Here is a 26,779-nt window from a genome sequence, read left to right as displayed (position 1 = left end):
TCTTGGCACACTTCCTCTCAGCCAATTCTCCCCTAATCTGTTTCAAATTCTTAAATATTTATCGATGTTTAATATTAATGCTAAAAGCAGATTACAAAACAGCAACGAAGCAAGGAGATCTTACTTCTGATGAGCTCATGCCATCTCCAAACCGAGTCCCCCATCACACATACTATTTACCAAATTACGTTACTCATTTAATTCCAGTTATTAACAATTTTTCGAAGTCCAGGACAATTATTTAACGAGCTGCTGGAATGTGCAGTTTTCTGAATGCAGCAGAAACGGACAACCTTCCCTGCAGCTTGCAAGCTCCGCTAACTAGCCCAGCTACATTCCATCAGCATCAGTCACACACTAACCAAGTGTGCACCGATGAATGATTTGTACATGTGGCAAAATTTTACAGTGTCTATCTGCAGGTTTTTGGGGCAAAAGCTAATTCTGCTTAAAGGCAGCTCTGGGAAAAAGGAGGCTTGTTTCCATGTTTATTATGTTTCTGACAAAATCGTGCGCTAAAACTTCAGGAACGCAGGAGGGCAAATACCTCTCTGCTTTACAGCAAGGCAGAAATTGCCAAAAGCGGAGGTACATTTTTGTTTGGTTGATATTTAAGTGAGATGATAAAATGAAGAGGAGCTCTAATATACAAACATACATCTATACACCACATCCTAAGCCCTACTTTTTGTTTCTAGTACCAGATGTAAGAATCTGAATGTTTCCAAAGCTCTTCCCACCGCACGGAATGAAAATAAAACAATCCTCAAACAGAGGACAGCATCTGCCTTGCCTGCAAAGCCCAACAATTTTTAAGGCTGGTGTAAAACCTGAACTCCTTGAAGCAGCTAAACTGAATTCTGCCTTAAATACATGTTCATGCAGTTTAGGTGTTCTATATATGCCTATTTGGGTGTTTTTGAGACGCAGAACCTCAGTGCCACAACACAAACACTTCCCCCCTTCACCCCCAGCCAGCAACCATTTTCAAGTCGTGTTAAAATGCGATAGATCAACTCATCAATAAATCCCAAATTCAGTTTGTTCTTTTGGCTTTAGAAAAGGGAGAAAAAATAACTCAAAGCAACAGAGGAACAGCCCTAGAAATAAATATACAAATTAAATATGTCATATTTGAAGGCCCCTTGTCCATTTTATTTGGAAAGCCAGTATCTCTTCCCCACCCTTTCCAAACTATGCTGTTACTAAAGAAAGCAGACAGCTAAGTATTCAAAATCCCACATCTAAGCATTCAAAATCCCCGAGTTAAAATCAGATTTTCAAACAAACAAACAAAAAAATCTATGTAAAGTTGAATTCAATCTGCTCATCTCTTAATGTGCTCTCTGTAATGTCGGAAGAAGCTATCACAGCTGTGCTAGGAATCCCCATCACACCAGTGACCACAGAGACAGATAGAGCAGCAGAGATAAAACGCTATCTTTTGCATCTGGTGATCTTCTTTCCCCTGAACCCGATAGTGCTCTTCGTTTCCGCGCCTCCGACAGCCTGCTGCATTTCTACAAACAGACTGCAATATGTGCACGTGATTATGAAAGCAATTCCTCCGAGCAAGTGGGTGTGCATTACTCTTTGGTGCTCACATTTTGAGAAATATAGATCTGTCCCATACAGCACCTGATCCCATCCCCAGCTGCTTTCATTTGCCCAAGGAAATGGACATAACCTTCGTTTTAAGGCATCAATAAAGCGTGTTGCAGACAAGACACCCTTCTGGCAGGGGACCGCTGCTCAGTACATCGGCAGTTTAACCCCATGGAGTGGAGCACAGAAAACTCTATAGGGCTGATGAGCTGGAACCTGCGGTACATTTTGGTGGCCTAGGGAGGGGAAAAGAGCACAACAGTGAGAAACAGAAGAAATCCAGCTGACCAGCACTTCCTACCTCTCTTTATTCAATGTCCACAGCATCGTACCCCCAGAGATTTTCCAGACGATCTTCTATTTATCCTGACTTACAAATGTTAGCTTTGACCTTGTCTAAGTTGCTGCGGGCGGCATATGGTACAGAACACACTTAATTGTACTTTTCTCCCCGTAGCTCGCTGGCCCAACGCTAACAAAAGCGGAATCAAGGCACCTGGCCATTCAAAAATTTACAAACTGAAAACACTTGGCACTGATGTTAAAAGACATGGTACATTATTTACTGCATAACAGCTACAGAAAGGCACGCTGTCAGGCCACCTAAGCATCAGACACCATTATTAAATATTTTTAGTTGGGCTGTAACTCTGAGAGCAATGGCTGCAAGACGGGCATCCCCACTGAAAGTATCCAACATGCACGCACACATGTGCTCACACCTGGGTGTACTGAGTCATATATACACATGCCTGGCTCTGTATGTATACACACGGACATGTTTATACACAGCCTTTTACTCTCAAAACTCTCAGGAAAACCGCATTTTCTCTAAACACCTCAACACGGGCTCACTTACACGAAACGAATCACCAAGCACCACCTATTTTCCAAAGCCATACCTCGTTATTTTCCTCTATGTTCGTAATAGGTACTGGGGATTTATTGTGAAAGATGCAGTAACTCCATCTTAATAAAGGGCTCGCTGGAATCTCAGCTTACATTGAGCAGAAACAAATGTTTATGTAAAGATAAAACACACAAATGGGTACAACATATTAACCATACCATGTGCAAAACACAACATGTAACATTCACAAACATATTTGTATATGAAATAGCAGCCCTGGGTAATACTGTATCTTAAAGTGATTTATTTTGGTGATAACTAGCATTGTTACAATTTATTTTCTAGTATTTAACAGCAGGATCACCAGACCGCTGTCAAATCACTAGCAGAAAAAAACATTTCTCCGCTCGAAGTGAAACAAGGGGAAAGCTCAGTTCAGCCTTTATTTTATTCTTAATGCGCACATAAGATATAAAATTTACATCATTGCTATTTTGACACCATTTCATAAAACTCAAACAAAAGTACCGGCAAATGAAGCAGCTCCTTTATTCACTAGTTAAAAAATGCTCAGCCCTTCACATGCAGCATCGTTGAAATCTGTGCTATTATTTCCCCTTAAACAGTTTCCCAGTTTGTTTTTCTTAATTGGGGCTGGATTATTATTATTAGTATTATTTAATATTTATGTACGTATTATTTTGTTTTTTCTGCCCCCAACGTGGCTCTGGTAGAAATCAAAGTGGGGGGAGAAAAACAAAACGAAAGTGAAGATAAATGCATTTTGTAATCATAATTTTCAGTTTGTTAAAAACTCACCATGAAATGGTGTCACCCTGGTAATAAATAAGAATGGTGCCCGTTTATCAACAGGTGAAGGACTGGGGGGGGGAGGAGAAACCCAACATTCAAGGCTGAATGTTCTAGTTCAGTGCAAGCGCTTTATTGTCCTTTATGAGAGGGATCGAGATCGTTTTAATACTTAACCTGATGGGGATTCTCAAAATGCGCTTTTAATTAAACCTATTACAGAGAATGGTAAAACTTCACTCCTTCGCAGGGGATTTCTATGATAACACCACTTTTTAGTTTCACGTTTCCCTCCTCAAACACAACGAAGTTACAAAACCTGAACCTTTTCTAAAAGGTTAAAATAAAAAAAGTTTCTAAAACAGGAGAATGTAAAAAATTGCAATTTAAGTGTAGCACACACACAAGCACCTATTGTGGTACTGAGGTAGTTACTTTTTAGCTCTGTGTCAGGCCGCCTTCTGGCTTAGAAACTAAGAAGTTCTGAGAGAACAAAACACCCAACAAGAGCCTGAAATGCAGCGCTTCCTCCGTGAGCTGCCTGCGAGTAAATCAGACCGTACAGACATCAGCAGGCACCGAGGAACGCCAGGAGCCCAAACCCTGTTTGTAATTCACATCACCTCAACCTCACACAAGGCGTATCAGCTCCTAACTAACTGAACAATGCAGCCAAGAGCAGGAAGATGTAAAAAATGGGGTACGTGTTGTTTTCTCATTAGAGAAAGTTCGACCTCAGCGCTTGGCAAACGTAGTAAGATGTGTGCTTAAAGAGCCCAGCACACAAATCGCTGCCCAACTTCACATATCCTCCACTTAGGTATTTAAATTAATAATTTATTCCAACTAGCAGAATTCCTGGGAGACAACACACTAAAAAAATAAAAAAATAATAATTAAAAAAATAAATTAAAACTACTGTGGCCAACATGATATAGGACCATCATATGATTTGTCATCTATTTACTAACTCCTCCAGCTCATAAAGGTCACCCCTGACCCACACCAGGCACATGCTATCAATTTTCCAGCCACGCTCCCCTCCCTACAGTACCGGCGCTTCCATCCACTCTACGCCTGGAAATACTTAATAAGATCAAAGCCTTTCTTCCTGCTACAAGAACAAAGAGAAACGCTGTAATAGAGCGATCTGCGCTCTCCAAAGAACAAAATCGAAACTCCATGCGAGTTATATTCCCTTTGCTCCAGGGGTACCGTACAGTTAATTTTACTTAAGCCTTATATATATCTCCACATAAAACTTCAAACGGATCGCCGCAGCCGAGGCGCAGACATGAAAGAGCCGATGCCGTGCGGCGGGCGGGCAGCTGGCAGCGGGACACGAGGCGGGAGCGGGGCGGCCCCGGCTGCTCCCGCTGAGCCCGGGCAGCCGCCGCCTCCCAGCGCCGCGCGGGGCCTCGGGAGAAAGTTGGCTGGCGAGCACAGAGCTCGGCCGGCCGGAGCGACACTTTCTCAATAAAGATCGATATCGGCGCCTCCCCGCGCCCCGTTCGGAGCTATTCCGATCGCGGCCACGTTCCGCGCGCACGGGCCGGAGCGAGCAGCCCGCTCTGCATTCGCACACGCTGCGCCGCCGCGCTCGGAATCGTCCCCCCGCCGCGTCCCGCACCGCGGGCGCCGCCCGCTCCGCGCCGCTCCGAACGGCACCACGGCCCGGCCCGGGCACGGCGCCGCAACTTGCCGAGCTCCGGCCCCGCCGCGCTGCTCGCCACGGACTTTCGAGCCGTCCCCGCGCGGCGCAAACAGCCCTTTCGGAGACCGCGGCCCCCCCCCACCTCCCGCCAACAGGTTGCCCCGCGGGCAGCGCGGGGAACAAAGGCGGCCCCTTACCGTCTTGCCGTTATAGTAGTACATGAGGGAGCTGCTGCCCACGCCCGGCACGGGGTAGGCGCAGTACATGGCGAGGCGCCGGGCTGCAGCCCCAGTGCGCCGCCTCCCGCCGCCACATCCGCCCGCCGCGCCGCCCGCGCGCGTCTCCGCGCCGTCGCGCGCCCCGCGCCGCTCAGAGGGCGCTATGCAAAGCAGGGCGGAACCATCGCGGGGCGGGGGCGGCCGGCGCGGGGCTCGGCGGGCCGGCCCGAAGGAAGGGGGCAGGGAGAAGGGGGGGGAAGTATGTGGGGAGGGTGGGGGGAGGAAGCGCGGAGAGCCCGGGGCGCGCGGCCACGTCAGCCGCGGGCACGCAGCGGGACGGACGCGCGGACGCGGCCCGGGCGGGCGCTCCTTTCCGCTCCGAGCGAAGCGGCGCAGCTGCGGCGGCCGCCACAAGTTGCCTCTAAGTTCAGCACGCGGCGCGGGCCCCGCGGCCTCAAACAAAGGGCCGAGCACAAAGCGGAGCACGAGGTCCGGCCCGGCGGGCTGCGCACACGTCTGCTTCACGAGCTCACCGCCGTACCTTACACACCGCACCTTACACAGCACATACAGAGTGCACGGCGCACTGAAAACGTGACCTCGCGCTCGGCTTTATATTGCATAACACATTCCTGCACGAAAAAATAAAAATTCCGTGTCCACGTAAGAAAGGGGAAAAAAAAAAAAATCAAACAAAAAACTTTGGCATGTGTCACCGAACTGTGAGTTACACAATGCTTCAGACAGGCTGCAGCTTCCAGCCCCCACATCCCTCAGTATTCACACAGGATCCGTGCCAGTTCGCTCTGGTTTTGTTTTCCTCACTCAGCAGCGGCACTAATTAACAGACCGAGGCCGGGCAGAAGCGGGCGAAGGCACAGCATCGCCTCCTCACCTCCCCACGGAAGCAGGAAAACCCCTCGGACAGGGAAAACAGAGAGAGGCAGAGCCCAGCACGGCACTGCAGGAGGGACGGAGGCCGCACGACCTGTTCAGCCCGGTGTCATGGCTCTGAGCTACGGGGATCTGCGTGGGGACAGACGGGCTGCACAGGAATACTAGGACAGATAAAAGCCTGAGGTCTGCTGTACAGCCCTTATCTCGGGACGTAACCAGCGCGCCTCTGAAGGCACAGAAAGCACACCCTGACAAAGAAAGAACCACACTTCAGGCTGAAACCCCTCTTGGGCGAACTCTTCCAAGCAGTTGTGAGACAGCTGTGCTCGGCGCACACATCCCGCCGCTCACATCTGCTCGAGCACTCTCACATTTTCCCCGCAATCCTACACCCACAAGCACCTCGCCCTGCAGCCAGCCCAGCACCGCCACGGCTCCCCGGCACAAAGGGCGCAGCAGCAGCTGCAAAAAGGAACATCGCGCTACTTCAGACTATTAAGCCCCAGCCCCGCAGAGTGACTCGCAGCTTCCTTCTTCCCCCCGGGGATCACAAGGACTCGCTCCGGCCCCCAGAGAAGCCATAAGCAGCTTTGATTTGCAACTCACAACGCCATTCCTTAAATCTTCTCACTATCGTTCGGGGCTCTACAGATGAGATATGCTAAAAGATCTTCAGATCTTGGTGTGTGCTACTTCTCACAGCACACCGCACTTCAATCATTCAGACTGATGTAAATATGTGCTTTCAGTGTTTGGGGGCTGGAAAAGAAAGCCGCCTTTTTCCCCCCTCTCTTCCTCTCTAAAATAAATCAAGCACAAACTTTACTTTTAGATTCAGTTCTTTGAAGTAAAGGCTGTCCTCAAGCTCTCTGAAATTGCTCCCATACCTCCACACATACACGCTCCATTTTCAGAGCAGTTGTATTTGAGATGAAGCACACCAGAGTCCCCCCTTCAATGCTAAACACGATGCACTTGTACTAAAAATAACCGGGTAGATGTTAAAACCTACAGTGGCAAAGCTCACTTTCCAGCGTAGCCCTGGGATGTGGCTGTCCTGCAGCCGTATACAGCAACTGTGATGAAAAATGCCCAGGTAATATTAACTGGTAACATTTACCAACGCTATTAACATTTATCTGTACAAGGACATTACTGGCACTGTCCACCAGCACACGGGTAATGCAAAAACAACAGCGGAACCAGTAAAGTAGATTACTGCCACATCAAATGCTGCCAGTTTGCAGACAAACTCAATGAGTGGTACCTCCACGGCGACCCAAGAAGCAGGCTGGATCCTGGCATAACTCCCCCACAAATCAAACACCCTAATTCCATTTTACCACAAAGGGAGGCACTCATCCCACCCTTGGCTGCACCGATGCCAACAAAATCGTAACACGCAACACTTGAAATTCATCGCTGTGCTTGCTCTACATCTACCACGCTATTATTTCTCACGGTACTTTTGTTATGCTGATTCACTTAACGGGATCAAATCATAATTCCATCAAGCATATCAAACTTTAACCCACAGATGTTTACTTACACGACAATAGATGAAAAATAGACTGAAAACGGAACAATGTGAAAAGCCGAACACAAAGCAGCGACATTGTTACCAATAACTCTGCATTCTAAGTTAATGTTTTGTGGCTGCCATTTTTTTAATCCCCGTTTAAGCTAAGCGACAGCTGCTCTGAAATTTGTTTTCTTAAGAGAATCATGTTGCAGCGCAATGAATCAGAGCTGGATCAGTGATACTGTACTCAAGGCAGTTGTTTACCCAGTGCTCCTTGGTGACAAGTCAGGGGTTAATCTTATGACTCAGCCTGACAAAACAAGTCAGCTGGAGACAGGGCCAATTTTTTAAACTTGATTTCAGACAGACATGCCGTCAGCAGAGGAGCACTGAACTGACATGCACTTTGTAGCCTGAATTGTTTCCACTCACGACCCTGTACTGTGTGTCAAAAACAATAAGCTGCCCGTTACCTAAAGTACATAGAGATTACGAAATCTGTTGCAAACTGGAATGCTGATCTAATAATAAACCAAGCTACCTGTATAAGAATACTTTTAAAGAGCGTTTTAACAGTAAGTTCAGTTTTGAATGAACTGTATGTCCTTCCTAAGAGCAGCCTATGGCTTGCAGGACATTTTTATTCAGATAATAAGGATATGCAACCCACCATCCAAATTCATAAACAAAATGGCCGTAATTCCCCTACGTTGCTGAAAATTATTCATCCTACCACAGAAAAGATAACTTTCTAAGCATCTCAATGGACAAGAGCCACCCTCTGGTCAAACACGATCCATAACAAGACTGAAACACTGCTATACTTTTAAAAGGCTGCTGCCTTTTACTCACAGTTCTATTATTTTCAATGGGTGTGTTCAAACACGACAACCAGCAGAAACGTTCACAATTATTTGTGTCCAACTGTATGGTCGATCTCTCTGAAAAATGGTAACTTGATACAACCCCAAACCCGCTACTGATGGGACAACCCATTCTGCTCTTCATTTCTGGCTGTTTTCTCTGGGGCTGGGTTCAACTTGCTATCTTTGGAAATAGGGCTGAGACAGCCGCTCTACGAGGCTCCCCTCATCCCCACCCTGCGCAAGGCTGGAAGTCATTATCAGTTTCAACCATATTTGAAGATGGAGCAGAAGTTCCAGAAGCGATAAAGTTCTTATCAGTTCCAGGAACGCTGGAACCTGCGACAGAGGAGAGCCCAAGTGACGCTGCGCTGCAAGAAGGCGGCAATGGCAGCAGGAAGGCAAGCTCTGAGAAGCTGCTGCCAGCTAAGGTACATGCACATTTAAATCCACTTCCAGCAACTTCCCATTTGGAAAACAGAAAACAAGTAGCAAACACTAACGTAATTGCTATTACGCCTCATCTATTAATAGCCCATAGCAAAGCTACAAGGTTTTTTTTTTAGAGTTTCTTTGTTGCTTTTAACAAAATGCCTTCCAGTTACCATAGGGGAAGGTAAAAAAAAGCAGAACAAAAAAACCTGAAGTAACGTTTGGTTTTAACTGAAAGTTACAGTTACAAAGTTCCTCTGAGGATTTCTCCACATAATATCGAATTTCAGATGTTGCAGATTTTTTAATACAAATACTTTACCAGAGTGGAAAGAATGAGGAAAAGGAGCCATATATCGCATTCCTCAGAACCGAACGCGGGCAATGTATTTGAAGAGGTTTAAAAACTCGTTTGGAACACACGACGGGTAATACCTTAACACTGTTCGAATTCATCGCTCCTCTGGGAAGCCGCCCGCACACGGACCCACGGCCGGGCCGCCCCACAGCCGCAGCTCACGGCCGGCCCGGCGGCGCACCCCCCCCCGCCCTGCTGCCGGCCACGCCGCGCTCTTGAGGCGGAGGCGCGACGGAGGGCGCCCCCTGCCGGCCCGCTCTGGAACCGCGGCCCGCCGCAGAGCGCGCGGTCGGAAACGCCGAGCCGCAGCGGCCTCAGAAGGCGGCCCGAAAAAAGGCGGGCCGCTAGTAGGCCACGGATTCTTATTACTCCGCGCTCCTATCCCTTTCTTTTCTATTTCGGCCCGCTCCTTGGAAAAATTAGGCTTTCCTGCTAATGGAGCTGCGCTATCAAACCCTAACGATGTCACTGCCTTTATGTGGCCCTATGGAAAGGCAGAGGGCAAACCATCACCAGCAGCCCTGCATGTTGGCACCATTAAATCACACACACACGTCTCCCAAATGCTGCAACTTTCTTTACATATCCTCACATCCCAGCAAGCAGGTGCCAAAGATGGGAAGGAACGGTCTTCAAACGTCCTCTAGCCCTTATCTGTTGTGATAAAATACTGCACTAATTTATGGTAATAAAAATATTTTCCAGGTCAAGCAGGAGTTGCAGCGGCTCCATGCAGCTCCTCTACATAACAACACGAGCTGCAATTCAGGCATGCTACTTTCTCAGAAAGCAGCTTCACAACACTGCACTGGTTCGATTCTTCCGTGTGGATACGTGCTCTTATTTACAAGCATCTAATATGCTCATTTTGATGTGTTGTGAAAATGTAAAAAAAATCTACAAGTAAATCCAAATACAACAGAGGAATACCTGTGTGTGTGTATATATATATATATACACACACACACACACACATTTTTATATATATATACATACACACACACTTCGAATTTTCAAAGAAGGTTTTTCAATAAAGCAACCTCAAATAATCCACCACAGTCAGACAGCAGGATAGTTAGCCTGGAAACAGGATCTGATTGCAGCCAAAAACTGCTGCTAAGAGAGGGTTACGTAAGTATCAGCACAAACCATCTGAACTCTCACAGCAAGACCTTGCAATGGCTTGTTTAATGACAGCTAATTGCCTCCGACTTTATGTGCACAGCAAAGAGCGGATGGGATGCTATAATCTGTGATCAGATCAATTTCAAGTCCCCTTCCTAAAAACATTATCCTTTGACTCAGATGGTGAAAGAATAAGCAGAAAGCAGAAGAAAGACTGAATCACGAAGAAGCCACACGCTCTGTGTTGCTTTATCCATAGGGGTTCGTTTGCTCACTTTTGTTCCTGAAAAATGCCTCATAAAACACGGCACAGCATCAGAGGCAGGGGTCAGATTTACTGACGTCTTTGTGAGCTTTAAATACTGGAGACATGAATGACAGCTGAATGTGTCACTCGTCTGCACAAGGCAATTCAGAACAAATCCAAACCAACTCTAAATGCTACTCCTTACATTTTGGCATCACAGCACTTGGTGGGAACGAGTTGGATAAACACAGCACCGTCAGTTCTGACATGGATCTATTCAGACATGTATCTACACAGGCTGCTCCCAGGGTTTCATTCAGATGCACGTTTCAGAAAAGAGCCAAAGACTTGGTAAAAACTGCTCTAAGGAGGCTGCTCTACACCAGGCTACCAGATGCATGCTCAACTTATTAGTAGTGCAGATAATTCTCTTTAGAAGCTCCACTTGCACTACTATGTGTTGTATTATTTTTAATACAATTCCAACATTTAAAATCTCAAAAATTGGGTTTCAGGTAAACAGAGAAGTGAATCACTTCCACCTGTTTCAAAAACTCCCCTTTCAGCTCTGGGGAGGAACAGAGGTAGGAGGAGCACAGAAGGGAGCAAAATCTATTTTTCTTCTGGCATCTTCAGCCACCATTAGTATCTTCATAACACAGCTCTTAAAATACACTTCCCAAGCTCACTCCAGCGTGTTAAAAAAAAAAAAGACTGAAGTGTGTGGGAAGTAATTCTGTGCACGCAAACCAAGTTTCCTCTCTCTATACTCGATAAAGAATTCTTGCAATGTATTAGCATACACGGACTACATGCATACAATACAGTGTGACTGATAGAAGGAACCTCTATAATCAAGCTATATATCATATTGATTTTACTGAAAAACATCATGAGCTTAAATTTAGAAAGATCTATTAGAAAATGGAAGAGGGAAGGTTTAGATACAAGGAAGGGGCAGCTGATCTGGTGGGTGGAGTCCCTGCCCATGGCAGGGGTTGGAACTGGATGGCCTTTATGGTCCCTTCCAAGCCATTCTGTGACTCCACGATATGACTAAATAATACCATGCTTTTGCTCAAAGCACACCCACAATTAAATTACTGTCTGCTTGTGCCTTTCCAAACAAGCCGTACTGTTCTCTCTGCATATTGAGAAGCTCTTTCAAAGTGGCCCACCAACTAGTTGCAATTGGCTCAAGTCACATGACATTATCACTATTTCTCAACTTAGTTACAGCAACTCGTACAATAAGAAAAATTCTCAGAATCTGGAATTTCTGAGGATAACCTGCCACTGAACACTTTAAAAATCTCTTTGTACCTGGAGTATAAAAGGCACGAAAGTCTCTGATTCCCAGTTAATAGTTTAATTTAGGTATTCGCATGTCAGCACAGAAAATGTTTGGGGGCAATGACTTAATCACCACTCAGCCAACAGCAGAATTTAGCAGTACATTTGCACAGTGTACTTAGTTTTCACAAAGCTCAGACTCCAAACTGCATCCCCAGAAGTAACTCAATCCTTGCTTTTGTACAACTGTCTTCACTTTAGGACCTGACTGGAACACATGAAGAAAGGCAAGTCTCAAAGCAAATAATTTCAGAAAATGCCACTCGTATGTCGAAGAAATAGAAACAAAGTACATCTCCAGAAATCACGATTTCTTAAAATAGCATTACAAACAATTACCTAAGCATTACCTAAGTAATTAAATTACTACAATATCCATCGTCATAGTAGCCCAACACAAAAACATTGGAGAAAAATATCCCTAAGAAGACGAAAATTTGTTAAAATCCAGATTCTTACATTTTTTGAACATTAAATACGAACTATGTTTCCTGTGACTTTCCATGCTGTAATTAAACTTCTCAGCACTACCTTCTAGCTAAAACAATTTCATCTCTGCCACAATACACTGGCTTTTTACAAAGGCGTGGCTAAAATGAGAACAGACAACAATCACATAATTAGTAACTCAATTTAGATTTCCTACGATCATCAGTTACATTTAGTTTTGTGTCATCTACTAAATGAAATATCTCATTGCACTCCTTTGGTAATCCATCATCTTAGATCAGCGCAGCATTCAGCACCAAAAACACTGAAATACCCAGAACCAGTGCCTGAAAAATGCAGCACGGCTACCTTTGATTATTCACAGTAACTGCAGCTCACTGCTCAGATTGCTATCGTGTTAATATAAATAAAATCTAATCAGCATTTGGTTGTCTTCATTAAGAAGAAAAATAAAAACGTTTGAAAAATACTGCTGCCTAAACTTAATGCCTAGTAAGAGAAACGAGGTGAATTTTTCATTCACTAAAGCCATCTCTTTACCTGGCCAATGCTACTAAATATTAAACACTGAATGCAAGTTTTATTACTTTCTGAGAATTACAGTAATAAATTACAAGGAAGGCGCACTGCTATGTGTTTTAGCTCCTCCGACATTTCAAATATATTTTTGTTAATCTAGCAAAAATCATTTGCTAGACTGTAAAGCCACCCTACATAACACACAACTGTTAACATGTAAATTGCCCAGCTATTTTTAGCTGTTGCAGAAGGGCTGGGGTTGGGGGAAGAAAAAAGAAAAAAAAAAAAAAAAAAAAATAATGAAAAAAAGGAAGCAAAAGAATATTCCTGGCCTCGGGAATAACGATTTGAGGCATTGTGTTCATTTTGTTTATCAAGCAGCTATTCAGCCTCTAGTGGGGCCCAAGTGCTTATGCAAGCAAAAGCTTTTAAGAGTGCCTGCAGCTGCAATCCTGGCTTCCAGGTAGGCTGCAGGTTCAGAGCACAGCTGCCCCAGGCTATCCCCGCTCTCACGGCCCCATCTGCAAGTACAGTTAAAATAGGATTTCAGATCCAGGTTTCGGTACTAACACCGTGAGCCGGGGGAGGGAGAACGGGAAGAGAGGGAGGAGAGAACGGGGGAGACACGAGGACTGGAAGACACCATCCGTACTTCAGACTTCATACAAAATACAAAGATCGGCCTCATTTTGCTCCCGCTATATTACTGTTGCCTGTGCAGTATGTGCTATTCAGCCTATCCGGCTTTGAGTTATGACTCATCCGAGTGCACCTGCGCCCATGTGTTAAGTACTGCCAAATAAAAGCCCAACACGCATTTACACAACAAAGAGATGTACCCCGCAAGGCAGCGGGCGCTTCCCCCTCCCCTCCTGTTTGTTCTGAGCAGAAAGAAAAATAATTCTGTCCTTCACTTCACTGGGGATTTTTCACTTCACGTGGATCTTTAAACGCAGATTCATTTATAAACAAATTTTCTTCCTTTTAAGAATAAAGCATATTTAATACCGCAGAACACCCCTATAGCATTAGATTATCACAGCCATTAATGATTTTTCCACCAAAACCCTTCCAACCTTTTTCATCAAAGCCCTTTATTCTCGAAGGATAAATTTTCAAGCAAAGAGGGATCAACAAACTAGTTGCTTGAAAGCTTTCCTGATGCTAGGCTGAAGTTAGGAAAGGCTTAATGAAGGCTTTAAAATCCACCAGGGCTTCACAATGAACATCTGACTCGGTGATTTATGCATATTAATAACCTCAGTCCTACCGAGGCAAGCTGAGCTGTACATGTCCTCCGAATCTTAATGTCTTCAGCTCCACTGGGATTATTACAAATGTAAATTTCTAAGATTCTCAGCTATTAATCTCTGTCTGTCCTCCTGTTCAGCAACATAATGACTAATTAAACATCAAAAGACCTGTACAGGAGATCTTCTTTGACAGCTCCTGGCCCAGCTCTCTTCCCAAGAGAGGAATTCAAATGACAGGGACAAGTGGGTAGGAGCATATGAGCAAGCTACAAATCACTGCTATGAAATCTAAAAATTACACATCAAATGTGTATTTAGTCCTCAAAAACCACTCCCAATTGCCTAGCATAGCTGCTCATGTCCAGTGGACAGCCTTCCTAACGGTAACTTAGGTAATCTGCATGTCAGCTAAACAGCACCCAGTTTCAGCCCACTTTAAGTATAACAACTAGTACTTACAGAAGAAGGCAAACCAGGGGGCACCTTTCTTACTTTCTTTGTCTGTAGAGGATCTGTAAAGAGAAACAACACATTTCATCAATCTCTACACAGCGGATGGAGAAGAGTAACCAGACACAGTTCCTTTCTTTTCAAAGTGCAACTCTTATCGCTTTTTATAACTCAGGAGCTTTTGAAGAATTATTTTGTGCAAGTGAAATTTGTCATCGAGAGGTACTTAAATACGTAACATACACATGTTCTTTTCCAAGATAACACTTTGATAAATAACTGTGATTCTTCCCATAAGGAGAGCAGCTAGCCCTAAGAACACCAACACTGCAGGGTATGATGATGCCACTGTACTCTTGATGAAAAACAAAGTAACACTGTGAGAGGTGTAAGAGAGATGGACTGATCATCAACACACATTCTCTCCCTTTCTTTTCATAATAAAGACATATAGAAAACCGACATAAATTTCTGTAACATTAAGAATATACCGAGGTGGCAAATATTAGCAAATCTAATGATGTAATCACTTTTCTTAAGCAAGAAATATAACTCAAATTTTCACCTAACAGTGCAGTTGGAAATATACCTGCTTCCTTCTAGCAATAATAGTATTCACAAAACAAAAGTAGCCAGTGATTTCACTACCTAACTCTGCAAACTGAACCAGTTTAGTCATCTGCTAACAGCATTAATCTGAATAGCATACATGCAAATTACAAGTTAACAGATGTTCTGAAAATGAATATTACAATTTCTACAGCTGACCCACAGAGTTCTCAATTAAAATATAGAATTTCTATTTGTTTTCATTCAGAAGAGCATTATTACAATTTTAGCATAAGATACGACAAATAAAAAAAGTTTACTCATTCCCATGTGTAATAAATGCACAAAACTGCAGGTAAAGATACTTGATGGATATATTAACTCTGATCATTCCATATGAGATGTCTGAAGGGAAGAGCTTTTTGCAAGAGGTATTTACACTGCACACAGTGTGACCTAGAAGGGAACACTGGTTGATATCAATGAACTTAAAGGAGCAAATTTAAAGAGAGTTTGTTGAAAACCCTGGATAGGCCATAATTCAGATTTGCTTTAAATTCTTAAGACAGTAGTTGCATACCCTTTAACTAATCCATTAAAAAAAACAACCTCAAACCAGCTATTTGACACGCACATTCTCAAGCCACCAGGAAAGATCTGAGATACGTTGTTTTTTTCCTGGGATTTTAAAAATGCACTTTCATAAATTTATGTGATCCACCTTCCCATGTCCCAGGTTCCAGTTGGGCAGATTTAGCCACAACAGAAAGAGGAACATTAGGCCACTGCAGTCTGAAAAGATTTACAGCCCTTGAGTTCCCCATTCAACAAAAAAAAAAAAAATATATAAACAGGAATACTACCTTGAAAACATGTTTCATTTAATAATATCTGGAGCTTAAATTCTATGTAGTTTGAACAGTAATCTAATTAAACTACAGATTCAAGTATATAATAGAAATTTGACAACCTGGAGTAGGATTGTCCCTCAGTTATGGTTTCATACACCCCCTCAACCTTTCTGCTCATGTTAATATCTCTGGCACCCTGCGACCCACAACCACAGCAAGTTACTATTTCATTCCTTTTTCACTGAACTGATGGGGCTAAACAACGGGAGTAAATAACAACAACACAAGCCTTTTCTATGGAAAGAAGCCAGCAAACAAAATATTTTCACCGAAACTTCCTTAGATTGTTCTACTGTAACAGACCTGAAGAATGCCTGCAGTTGGTCTGTATCTACTAAGGAGCATGAATACTTCCAAAAATATTTGTAAAGAAAGGAAACCCCAGATTAAATGAAGGCTGTCTTGACAACAGGTTAAATAAGCTGTATGAAAAGGCACCTACATAGGCCAAGTTCCAAAGTCACATTTTTATAACTAAAGGTTTAAGAAACAAACAAAGAACAATTTGAAGCATGTTTAGCACTGTTTTAATGCTCAAGAGTTCACAGCTTTTAGATAATACTCAAGTTATTTCAAGAAATGATTTGAATTTGATGAAATGTTATTTTGGGTAAAGTATGTTTTGAACTATATTGTTCCAGAAAGAATGACTGAGTTTATGTGCTACAAGGAGCACTCAAAAAAATACACAGAACTAGAGCAATCGATATAAAATGCTAACGTGGAAAATATGGTAGCTTTTAAACTAGAATATCAGGTTGCAGGGATGGGTTTTGTTTTGTTTTTTAACTTGCGCACTCAGCTATTTGGGCTGCTCCTGTAGCAAAAATGATAGATCAGCTGGATTGTTCTTGTTCTCTAATTCAACCCAAAGTCCTCCAAGCTATGAAATATTACCAGCAACTACGACTGAGAAGAAAAGTTCTATTTATCAGCAAGTATCTCTAGAATGTAAATGCTCTTATAGCATTATAACTATTTCTAAGCAGGTTCTTTCCTGCCTGTTTTGCAAAGTAGCTTAACTTTGAGGATAAACTACAAGACTCCAATTGCTAACAACTTTAAAGGCATGTTGAACCAATTACAATGAACTGTGTATTAGCCTGAATAAAGTTACTTTTAGCATATAAAAGGATAATTGTTTCCCTTTTGTGTCTTTCCGCTACTAAATAATGGTAATGACCTCAAGGTCAGGCATTTCCAGGAGTTAATGATGGCATGGGTTAAGGGCACTCAGCTGGTCATCAACTCCTATCCATCTGTCATTATTGCTTTTGCAATTAAGGGTTGTATTGGAGTTTCTTGTTTGTTTTATAAGCAACACCAGCAGTGTCGAATTCAAACTAGCACCTCAAAGAAGTTTTTAATAATTCTGCTCTCTCTTTGACAGCATTTCATTGTAATTTAGAGTGCTCGGTACTCAGCAATCTCCAGTATACAAGATGAGCTGTCAACAAAATCAAGCCTGCAGAAACGTGTCACAAATGGAAGTTTAAAAACTGTCTATATTGCTCACCAAGAGCTGACGAGTCATGAAGTGGTCTTCGGCGCTGATTTGTGCCTGAAAATGGGTAGTAGGTTGTTCCAGGTTTCCCCGAGGATGACAGCTGACCTGGACTTCCAAGTCCCATATCTGACCGGAGCAGACTAGTCTGCAAGATATACAGAGAAGAAAAAACTAAGCTCTGTAACAATTAAGCTGTTAATACATCATGTTAACCAATTATTAAACGCATATTGTACGCTTAACATTAGGAGGCATTTACTGGGTTTTCAGTGAAGGCCTTTGAGTTCAGAAAATATCCGATAGCATAATTCAGAAAGTTTGGCTGTAAGGCTCCAAACAACAGAATCACTTCTTTAAAGGGCCTGAAAGAATCAATCCACAGTTGAACTGTAAACAAAAATCATAATGCCTTGTTTTGTTTTCCGAATAATAGATCATGTATTATACATTATAAAGATAATTGATAATTTTATTTGATGTTCATTTCTTCATTCTAGGTCATTATGCAGTCCAGCCCTCATACGTAGGAGAAGAAAAACATATGGCTGCTGGTTGGCAGGATAACAATCATGTCTGCCTACATTCAAACTGTGCTAACGTTTCAATCATCAGATGATGCAAGATAAAAACCACTGACTGGATTAACATTTACACCAAAACCAGCCTGAGCTGTCACCTAGTTAAGTTTCCTCCTTTCAGCCCCACGGTTCCCAAGTCTTGTTTTCTTTCCTCCTCCACCCCATATGCTCCCAGAGCCGCAGCCAGGCTCTGCAGGCAGCACAGCTGCAGGCCCCACAATGGCAGCAACTGCTCAGCACTGCTGCTTCCCAGGCTGCAGCAGCTCGCTGCAGCGCATGCACACACCACTATGCTTCCCGTTCTCCTCACCTGCCACATTATGGTCCAAGTAGGAAACCTGGACAATACTTTGTGGAGTGCGCTGTTTCTAAACCATCACTGTCAAAAAATAAAGACTAATTCTGTAAATTTGGTACTTATCTCAGGGCTCAACCAAAAAGTAAGGTAACCTCCAGCCCAGGATTACCCAGAACCGAAGGAAAGTTTCCTTGCATAGCCCCTGTGGAAGAAGTGCTGTGGCAGTTCTCATGTAGCAGAAGCAAGGCCTAGTGACAGACTGGAGATGCTGAGGTTGGGAGTGACCTCTGCATTCTGTATACAGACCCAGTTAATCCCAAACCACACAAAACCCATTCTTCAGAAGTCTCCTAGCCTAGACTGTGTTTGGTTAAGAGTTTTCATTCCTCTGAAATACAACAAATGACATCTTCAACCAACCAAAAAAGCCAAACCAACCAACCAAAAAGCACCACCACCCATAACCCTCTTCTGCCATTTCCACCATCAAATGATGCATCTGTTTAAAATGTGTTCATAATTGTCCTCAAGTCTTCCCAAATAAAATAAAAATAGATGTCATTGCTTCATCTTATTGATTTTTCTGCCTGTCTGAACCAATTGAGAAGCAATATTGATTAGGACTGATCCTTTCCTAAGGGCATCTGATAAAGAAAGGAATACAGAAATACCTCTGAGGATAGCAGGAAGGCTTTGTATTACCAGCACCAACCCTCTCCTGCCAAGCTGCCTGCGGTCCCTGTGCAGAGGCGAATCGCTTACACAGTTTGCAACATTCTCCATAGAGCACAATCACTCTCAATCCGAACCTCATCTGCCAAGTACGAATCCAATTACTAAAGAATAATCAATGACTGGTTATTCACCTTAACACTGCTGAGTTCTGTTTGGATTGCTCTTATAAATAAAAAGGCAGCAGCCTTAAAATTTTGCCTCTTTGTAAGGCGCATTTCCAGCTTTGAAACAAACAGGAACTTACTTAAAGCAGTATTTTCCCAAGGGAATGCATGTTCAATAACCAACCTAAGAAAAACAAACCACACCCTAAAGAGACTTTTATTACAATTGACTAAGAATATAACAATCCCCATTTCAGAGACACTGGAAAAGAAAAAAGGGGATAAACACGCTGCTTTACTTTTCGAGATAATCTCTTTCAGCAAAAAGTCAAACTGTTTCAATAGCCTCGAGGGAAACGGCATGGCCTGAGCCCAAAAATAAAGGCACATTCTAAAAAACACAACCAAACAAGGACTACTAAGGGCTGCTATTCAGACTAACGCTATACAGGTGTGCTGGGGTGCCTCTCCTGAAAGCTATTGTCAGAAAAAAGAAATGCAAGGAAGTTATGTACTCAACTGCTGAAATGGTTGAGGCGGAGGGAAGAGAATCATATCTACACAGGAGGGGAGGGAGGCAGTGTGGCAGTATCTCTATATATATTGAAGCACCTTTGTCACAGCAAGTTTGTACTGCAGCTGCGTTTACCTCCAAGCAAAGCTACTTTCCATTCAAACTAAAAAATGAATCAGCCACATGCTTATATCAAAGTGGTACGTCAGAGAGTTTAAAAGAAAGAGCTCCTTCCTTACTCAACACATTTTAAATGGTTTTTAAATTGATTCCTTCAAAGATCTTGAGAATACAAGTAAGAAACAGTTTGACTATTCTGGAAGCTTCCTGTTACACAGCCCAACTGTTCCAGCTTCTAGAAACACAGTGACACAACGCGATGCCAAAATATCACTCTGCCTTCAATGAACTGTAAGGACACTGGCCAGCAGAGTTCTAATATGTTGGTCAACAACTCTTTGATTTTCCTGCTTTGGTATTAAAAAATGTCGACTAGTAAAAGCCTACAGATGTCCTTATACAACACTCCTTGAGGGTCTCAAGCATTTGGGCTATATGCAGATAGGAAAGCCAAGCTACACTAAAATATATATGAACATTTATTCATTTATTTTAAACAAATACTATTCACATGCCATCTTATTGCATATATAGTTTTATTTCAATAGTCTATTTGTTATACACAGTTGACCTTGTGAAGGAATCAGCCTTTTCAGTGGTTCAAATCTTGCTTATGCTCTTTTAAAATGCAAACCTATTAGCAAATAGTTCAAGAACTCAGCTTCCTGGAGCAGACAAAGCCAAATTATGAAACAGTATGATCGAAATACAACTACGTGCCTTCACATTACTCATTGTTTTCTATCTAAAGAATATAACTGTTGAGAATAAAAAGCAATAGCCCCTTATATGCAACCAATTACGACAGGGCCATTGTGTTGGCATAAACACGCCTTCTGTTCTGGAAATGAGAGTTCACAGAACCATAGAATAACCCAAGCTGGGAGTGGCTCACAAGGATCACCAAGTCCTGACCCCACACAGGACCACCCGAAAAAAATCAAACCCTATGTCTGAGAGCAACGTCCAAATGCACACTGAACAGTGCCCAAAAACTCACCAAGTGCCCACTGCCCTGGGCAGCCTGTTCCATGCCCACCACCCTCTGCTGAGCCTTTCCTTACTCCCCAGCCTGGCTCTCCCAACAGAGCTCCATGCCATTCCCACAGGCCCTGTCGCTGCCACAGAGAGCAGAGCTCAGCGCTGCCCTCCATTCCCTGTGAGGAGCTGCAGCTGCCATAGGCCTCCCCTCAGCCTCCTCTGCTCTGGGCTGAGCAAACCCAGGGACCTTGACTATTCCTTACACCTCTTGCCCTCAGACCCTTTGCTGCCCTGATGGCCTCCATTGGACCCACTGTAATAGTTTAACATCCTTACACTGTGTCACCCAAACTGGCACATGGTGCTCAAGGTGAAGCTGTGCCAGCAGTGGGACAATCCCCCCAGGCACCCAGCTGCAGCACCAGGCCTGGTGCAGCCCTGCCCTGCTGCCATGTCCTTTTGGCTCACAGCACATACTGCCAACCAATGTACAACTTATCATTGGGCAGAACCCCCAGATCCCCTTCCACAGGGAAGAGTTACAACTCCCCTCTCACCTGCACTCTCAGTAAACTAGTTAACTAGTTTTTATTTTTCCTAGCTTTTGGAACTGGCTTCCTTATCAAGCAGTTTATGCATTCAGTCCCAGTAGTGATGCTCCTATTTAAGAGGGGCAAACAATCAAAGCACTTAAGTGTTTATATAGCAATTGGGGCTTAAATACATCATTTCACTACAGCAAAATAACACAACAGTACTCATCTCAATCAAATCCCTCGTTTCCTGACTAGCAGGAAGAAGGCAGCTGCACAAATTCCATGAAAGGGAGAAACTAGGACATACTTGGAGACAAACTCGCTCAGCATTTCTCAGAATTATGCAGAACAGGCAGTAGAGGTGCAGCTCCTGCCTGAAATTTAAGCCCAAAATGCTGCACTAGCAGAGCAGCAGCATTTTGTTGCTTTGATTGAACAAGATGACAGAAGAAGGCTTGAAGTTTGTATAAAGTGTGTCCTAAAAGTTAAGAGTGTCCTGCCTTATGAATATATCTCTAAACATGCATGCACTAGTTTAAATGAATATAGTAAAATGGAGGAGTCAAACTCTGCTAAACTTGGAAGGTCCCACAGTTAAATTGTGCATCTTGTTACTGCAGCTCCAAAAGAAAAGCTAGCACAAAATTAAACATGGACAAATAATTGCTCTGTGAGACACCAGTGCAGTGGATTGGGATGCAAATAACCATTCACCTGAGTTCAACGCAATCCAATTGAAGCCAAAAATACAATCAATATAGAAAATGTTCAATTTCACTTAAGTCCACAAACTTTGGCAACTCTGATGTACGTGCACTCCCAAATGGGAGCTGAATTTGGAAAAAATAACCCACACCACATAGATCATAAATTCGTTTTCAATTTAAGTTCTAGAGATATGTTTGCAATTATGAGTATGCTGTTAAAGGATCGCATCCTCAGAATACCATCAAATCGTAATGTGAAACAGCGTCACCATTCTGAGAACAAAGGGACCTTGAATGAGTAATCAATAGCAACTGGCAGAAAATGAGGCATTAATTACGATCCTCTCTAGCGTTTTGTCTCAAACAAGGTTTCATTAAATATATTGTGCTAACCTGTACCTCCTCAAGCCATTACCAATAGATTTGATCCATTTTTGGTCTGTTTCAGGAGTAGAAACAAATCAGAATTAAAAAAAAAAAGCAACAACAACAAAAGGTCTGAAGTGTTATATGATAACTTAAGTATTTTTTCCTGATCAATTTAAAGGAAATCAGGGGTTGCTAATAAAACACCTCAGGAGAGGATCCTCTAACAACATGCTGATAATTGCAAACATATTCCTCATTTTAAAAAAGATACTTAGATCTTATGATCTCGATGTAGTCTCTTGAAAATTTAATTATCATCTCCTATACCTAAAGTATCATGCAGGTTTGAGAAGATAATGACAGTCATCCATCAACTGCATCCTGCCAGTGTAATCAGGCTAATCTAGCTCACTGGAGTAAAGAACAGCTACCTAGGGTACTAAACACTGAAGTGATGCAACATCGTAAACAAAACAACAGACATTTAGTTCTACTGTCTTCCTAATGAACATTAACTCTGCAAAATACCATGGTGTCAAAATACTTCTTACTCTATATATCTGCCCAAGTGGAATCCCCAGCTCTGGGTAATTCTATTCATGTGCATGCAGTATCACTGAGATGGAGCACAGGAACAGAAGACAGTGAAGAAAACGTCATAGAAAGAAGTTTATACACATTTTTTAAACAGACAGAATAGACGAGATTAAACGTGAAGAGAAAGAAACATTCCATTTTTCTTCTGCATCTAAACGACTTTAAACCCAATGAATACAACTGTTTTAAATGAACACCTTCCTCATGTGATACTGGTTCCCTACACTGATACCACATACTTGCAAGACTTCAAATTCTGTCTTCCACTTCTAAAAGCAGCACCCTGCTGATGTTAATGTCCAGTCCCCGAGGTTATGCTGGCTCAGCTTGTCTTTGCTCATTCCCCCAGGCAAGGTATTTTTGCATTTGCTCACTGAACTCTAGCAAGGCGTTACTAAGCATTGTGATTACAGGTCAGGCTCCTTCCCTTTGCATCTCTTTGCTACATTATGAAAACAATAATTTGAATGTCTTCCTTGCTGTGACAGTACAAAAGTAGGAGGTTTGGGAGAACTGCAAAATGTCAGAAAGGAAGCAGCTGAGGATTTATTCTTTTTCTTTACTTTTTTTTGGTTCAAGCCTTCTCACTTTTCTTTGTGTTTCCAATATACAAGCATGATAAATCAAGAATATAAAAGACCTTATGCCGAGTCTTATTTACAGAAGACAGGCTATAACGGATATATAAGGTTCAAACTATTCTCACACCTGCTTCTCCCTCTGCATTTTCAGCAAATTGATTTTAAAAGATTTCACATGATTTGTAGAATGTTTCCATTCACTGACAACCTGCTCAGGCTCCACTCCTTGCCCATCTCACGCAGTAACTGCTAAACAACAGGTTGCCTACGTTACTCTTTACTCTGCCTTCCCAGTTCCAGTTTACATCTTGAAAGCAATAACCTCCGCAGATGCAAAACCCAGGATGGAACATTCTCTGAAGAAAGGGAAAGAAAATGGCAGCTCAACCTGCTGGAGTGGTCAGAGACAGAAGGAATAAGCACTGCAAGAAAATCCCAAGGGCGATCCACCTCATTACATCCAGGTACAGTTAAGAGAACTGAGCTAATATTTCCCTTCTTCTCCAATAATGCTGTAAATAGGTAACTGAAATGCACCCAACTCTGAGGCAGGAGGATGAAATACAGACACTTCACATCTAGCAAATAAATAAATACATATAATTGAAATTCTGCCTTCCATGGTGTAAAATGCTTCTTACTTCTCTACAAAGCGGGGTATGAAATATATCCACCGATTTACAGGACATTTCTTACCTTAAACATAATCAAAAATTAAAAGGAAGCAAGGAAATTTGCTCATTTTAAATAGCATGAGAAAAAGAGAGGCAAGCACAGACACAAGTACAGTTTGTCTGCTTCTTGTAGACAGCTGAAATGATTTCTCCCAAAGCTGCTCCTGCTTTATAAATAGCATCCCTCAACCCCGCTAACTAATTCCCAACACCTGCTACCCACTTTGTTCAAGGGGATGTCTTCCCTGATTAACTTCAGGTGGACACCTCTAGCTCTGGAAAAAAGAAACTGAGTTTATGCCCAGCACTTTTTTCTTTAAAAAAAAACCAAACAGCTTTCTAAAAAGGTTCTGCCTGCAAGCAGGCTCCCTGTCTGCTGAAAGACAGAAGAGACTTTCCCCGTAGCATGAGTAGTAATTTGCTTCTAATTAATCATAATCAAGAGAAAGTAACTTGATTTTACTCGAGAAGCAAAATGAAGCAAAAATAGCACTCTTGTTTGGATATCCCATCTGCCTTTAAAATATCTCTCAGCACCCCTTTCTTTTAAGAAAGTATCAATTACAGAATCCAGGGTTGCTACTTAAGCTAATGCTGCACCAGCTTCCTTTAGAAGATGTGTTTCTAACATGCCCATAACTCAGATGAGAAAATCTGCTTTGAGAGATTCTTGATGTCAAAGGTGTCAGAGGAGATTAAAAAGAAAATTTACCAAACAGAATCAGTTTGTTGGCTTTTAAGTTATTTGGTACTAACTCTCCTCCCGTACTTAAATATACGTATATTTATTCCCATAACTCAGTATTGGATATAAATAGACATTAAGGCCTCTCTGCAGTTCCTTACACAAGGTAGGAAGAACCCACTTGTAGCCTTTTCTAAGGCCACACAGATAAGAAAGGCCCAGAACACCACGTACTTTTCTGCCTCACTCGAAAAATCCATCTAAAACAGTGAGGAGGAAAAGCTTTCTTGTTTAAGAGACACTTCAGTTTTAAAAAAGAGAAAGCATTTTGTTTCCACAGCTGATGCAACCTGACAGCTTTCATTAGCACTACAGTAAATTCTAATACATCTTTTTTATTTAATTACAAAATGGGAACCCCTCTGTGGCACATGTGCTTTATTATAATTAGATTTACAGCCCACAGTTGTTTTTTTTCCTTATTATATACACTTACACTGAAATGTATATTCTATGTTTTTAAATCTAAAACAAGTGGTAACTTATTCTACTAACAGACATTTAATAATTAGGAAGTTAAAAGCCCAAAGGGATTTGGAACACCCCAGCTGTGTGCCTAACAGAGAGAATTACCCAACCTCTAGCATCCCTTGTGCTGCATCATTACTTCCTCCTGCCAGCCACTTAGGTGTGGCCTAAAGATGCCTGTTTCTCACTCCTAGGATATCTATTTGAATATTCTGTATTAATCTGAAGCCTTTAACTAGCTCAGTTTGTTTGCACCACCATACCACAGGAGCAGACGGCACAGCCTCACATCAGAGTAACTGTGTGATCACTTCTCCCAAGGAAGCTGAGTAGGGTCCGAGGCATTAGCAACATTCGACCCCAGTCTTCACAATCACACATTTTTCCACCTTCAGTTTTTTTATTCTTAAAAAAAACACGCATTTTGAACTCTATTTTTCATACTGTTTGCTTTTCCACTTCTGTCAGTATATCTCCTAATACACTTATGTCTGCATGCTTATTCTTCCAGGTGCTTAATGCTACTTGATGCTTTACTTAAAAGTAAAATAAATCAGTTAAATCTTCTGCATTTTACTTTACACATCTTACAGTTACGCAATTTAAACATATTGAAAATACTTTTGGAGTTTGAGCTATTCAGAATTCTATTCTGTTTTCTTTATGCAGCAAGCTAGTAATTCCATCCTACTTCGGATACTTGCTTTCATTCTGCCTCGCTAATTTACCAGGAACACAAAGTCTGCCATTTTTGCCTACGCACATTATGAGCAAGCTTCTGTGTTTCCTCTAGACAACTCGAATGTGTCATCAGAATAGCCAGGCAGAAAGCAGCAATGCTAGAAGTTTTTCAGTATGTGCCTTATTTTCAGTTGCAGCTGACATTATACACTCTCCAGCTTGTGACTCATATGCAGCCCCGCTCAATGGAACTGATTCCCATTAACGAGGTTTTTAAAAAAGAAACAACACTACTTAGTTCATCTAGGGATTTAAAATGAGATATTTACACACCAAAGGCAATCGCAGCAAATGGGGAACAAATATGAGAACACAGATTACCTGACTGTCTTTTATTCTTTATGTTTTCACATTTTTATCTTGGTCAAAATTGCTCCCTCTATTAATTTTTGATAGGCAATAACTTCACTTCCAAGAGCTGTTCTTCTTTTCTAACACTTTGTGGTGTGAGATGTTGG

The 26,779-nt window shown here is 42.5% G+C and overlaps 1 protein-coding gene across 11 annotated transcripts in view; it reads right to left on the bottom strand.

The window, feature by feature from the left end:
• Nucleotides 1-26,779, bottom strand: part of TCF12 (transcription factor 12) — a 149,883-nt gene that overhangs the window by 33,280 nt on the left and 89,824 nt on the right. For 6 of the 11 annotated variants that reach the window (XM_072345343.1, XM_072345345.1, XM_072345346.1 and 3 more), the window contains exons 8-9: nucleotides 17,583-17,718; nucleotides 14,616-14,668 (exon numbers count right to left, since the gene is read on the bottom strand). In XM_072345343.1, coding sequence (XP_072201444.1) covers nucleotides 14,616-14,668; nucleotides 17,583-17,718 — 189 coding nt within the window. The other 5 variants (XM_072345349.1, XM_072345352.1, XM_072345350.1 and 2 more) reach the window with 4 other exon arrangements.

Source organism: Excalfactoria chinensis, chromosome 10 (assembly GCF_039878825.1).
Source record: "Excalfactoria chinensis isolate bCotChi1 chromosome 10, bCotChi1.hap2, whole genome shotgun sequence".
Taxonomy (NCBI): Eukaryota; Metazoa; Chordata; class Aves; order Galliformes; family Phasianidae; genus Excalfactoria; species Excalfactoria chinensis.
The sequence above is the reverse complement of the archived record's forward strand: the minus strand, read 5'-3'. Positions and strand labels throughout refer to the sequence as shown.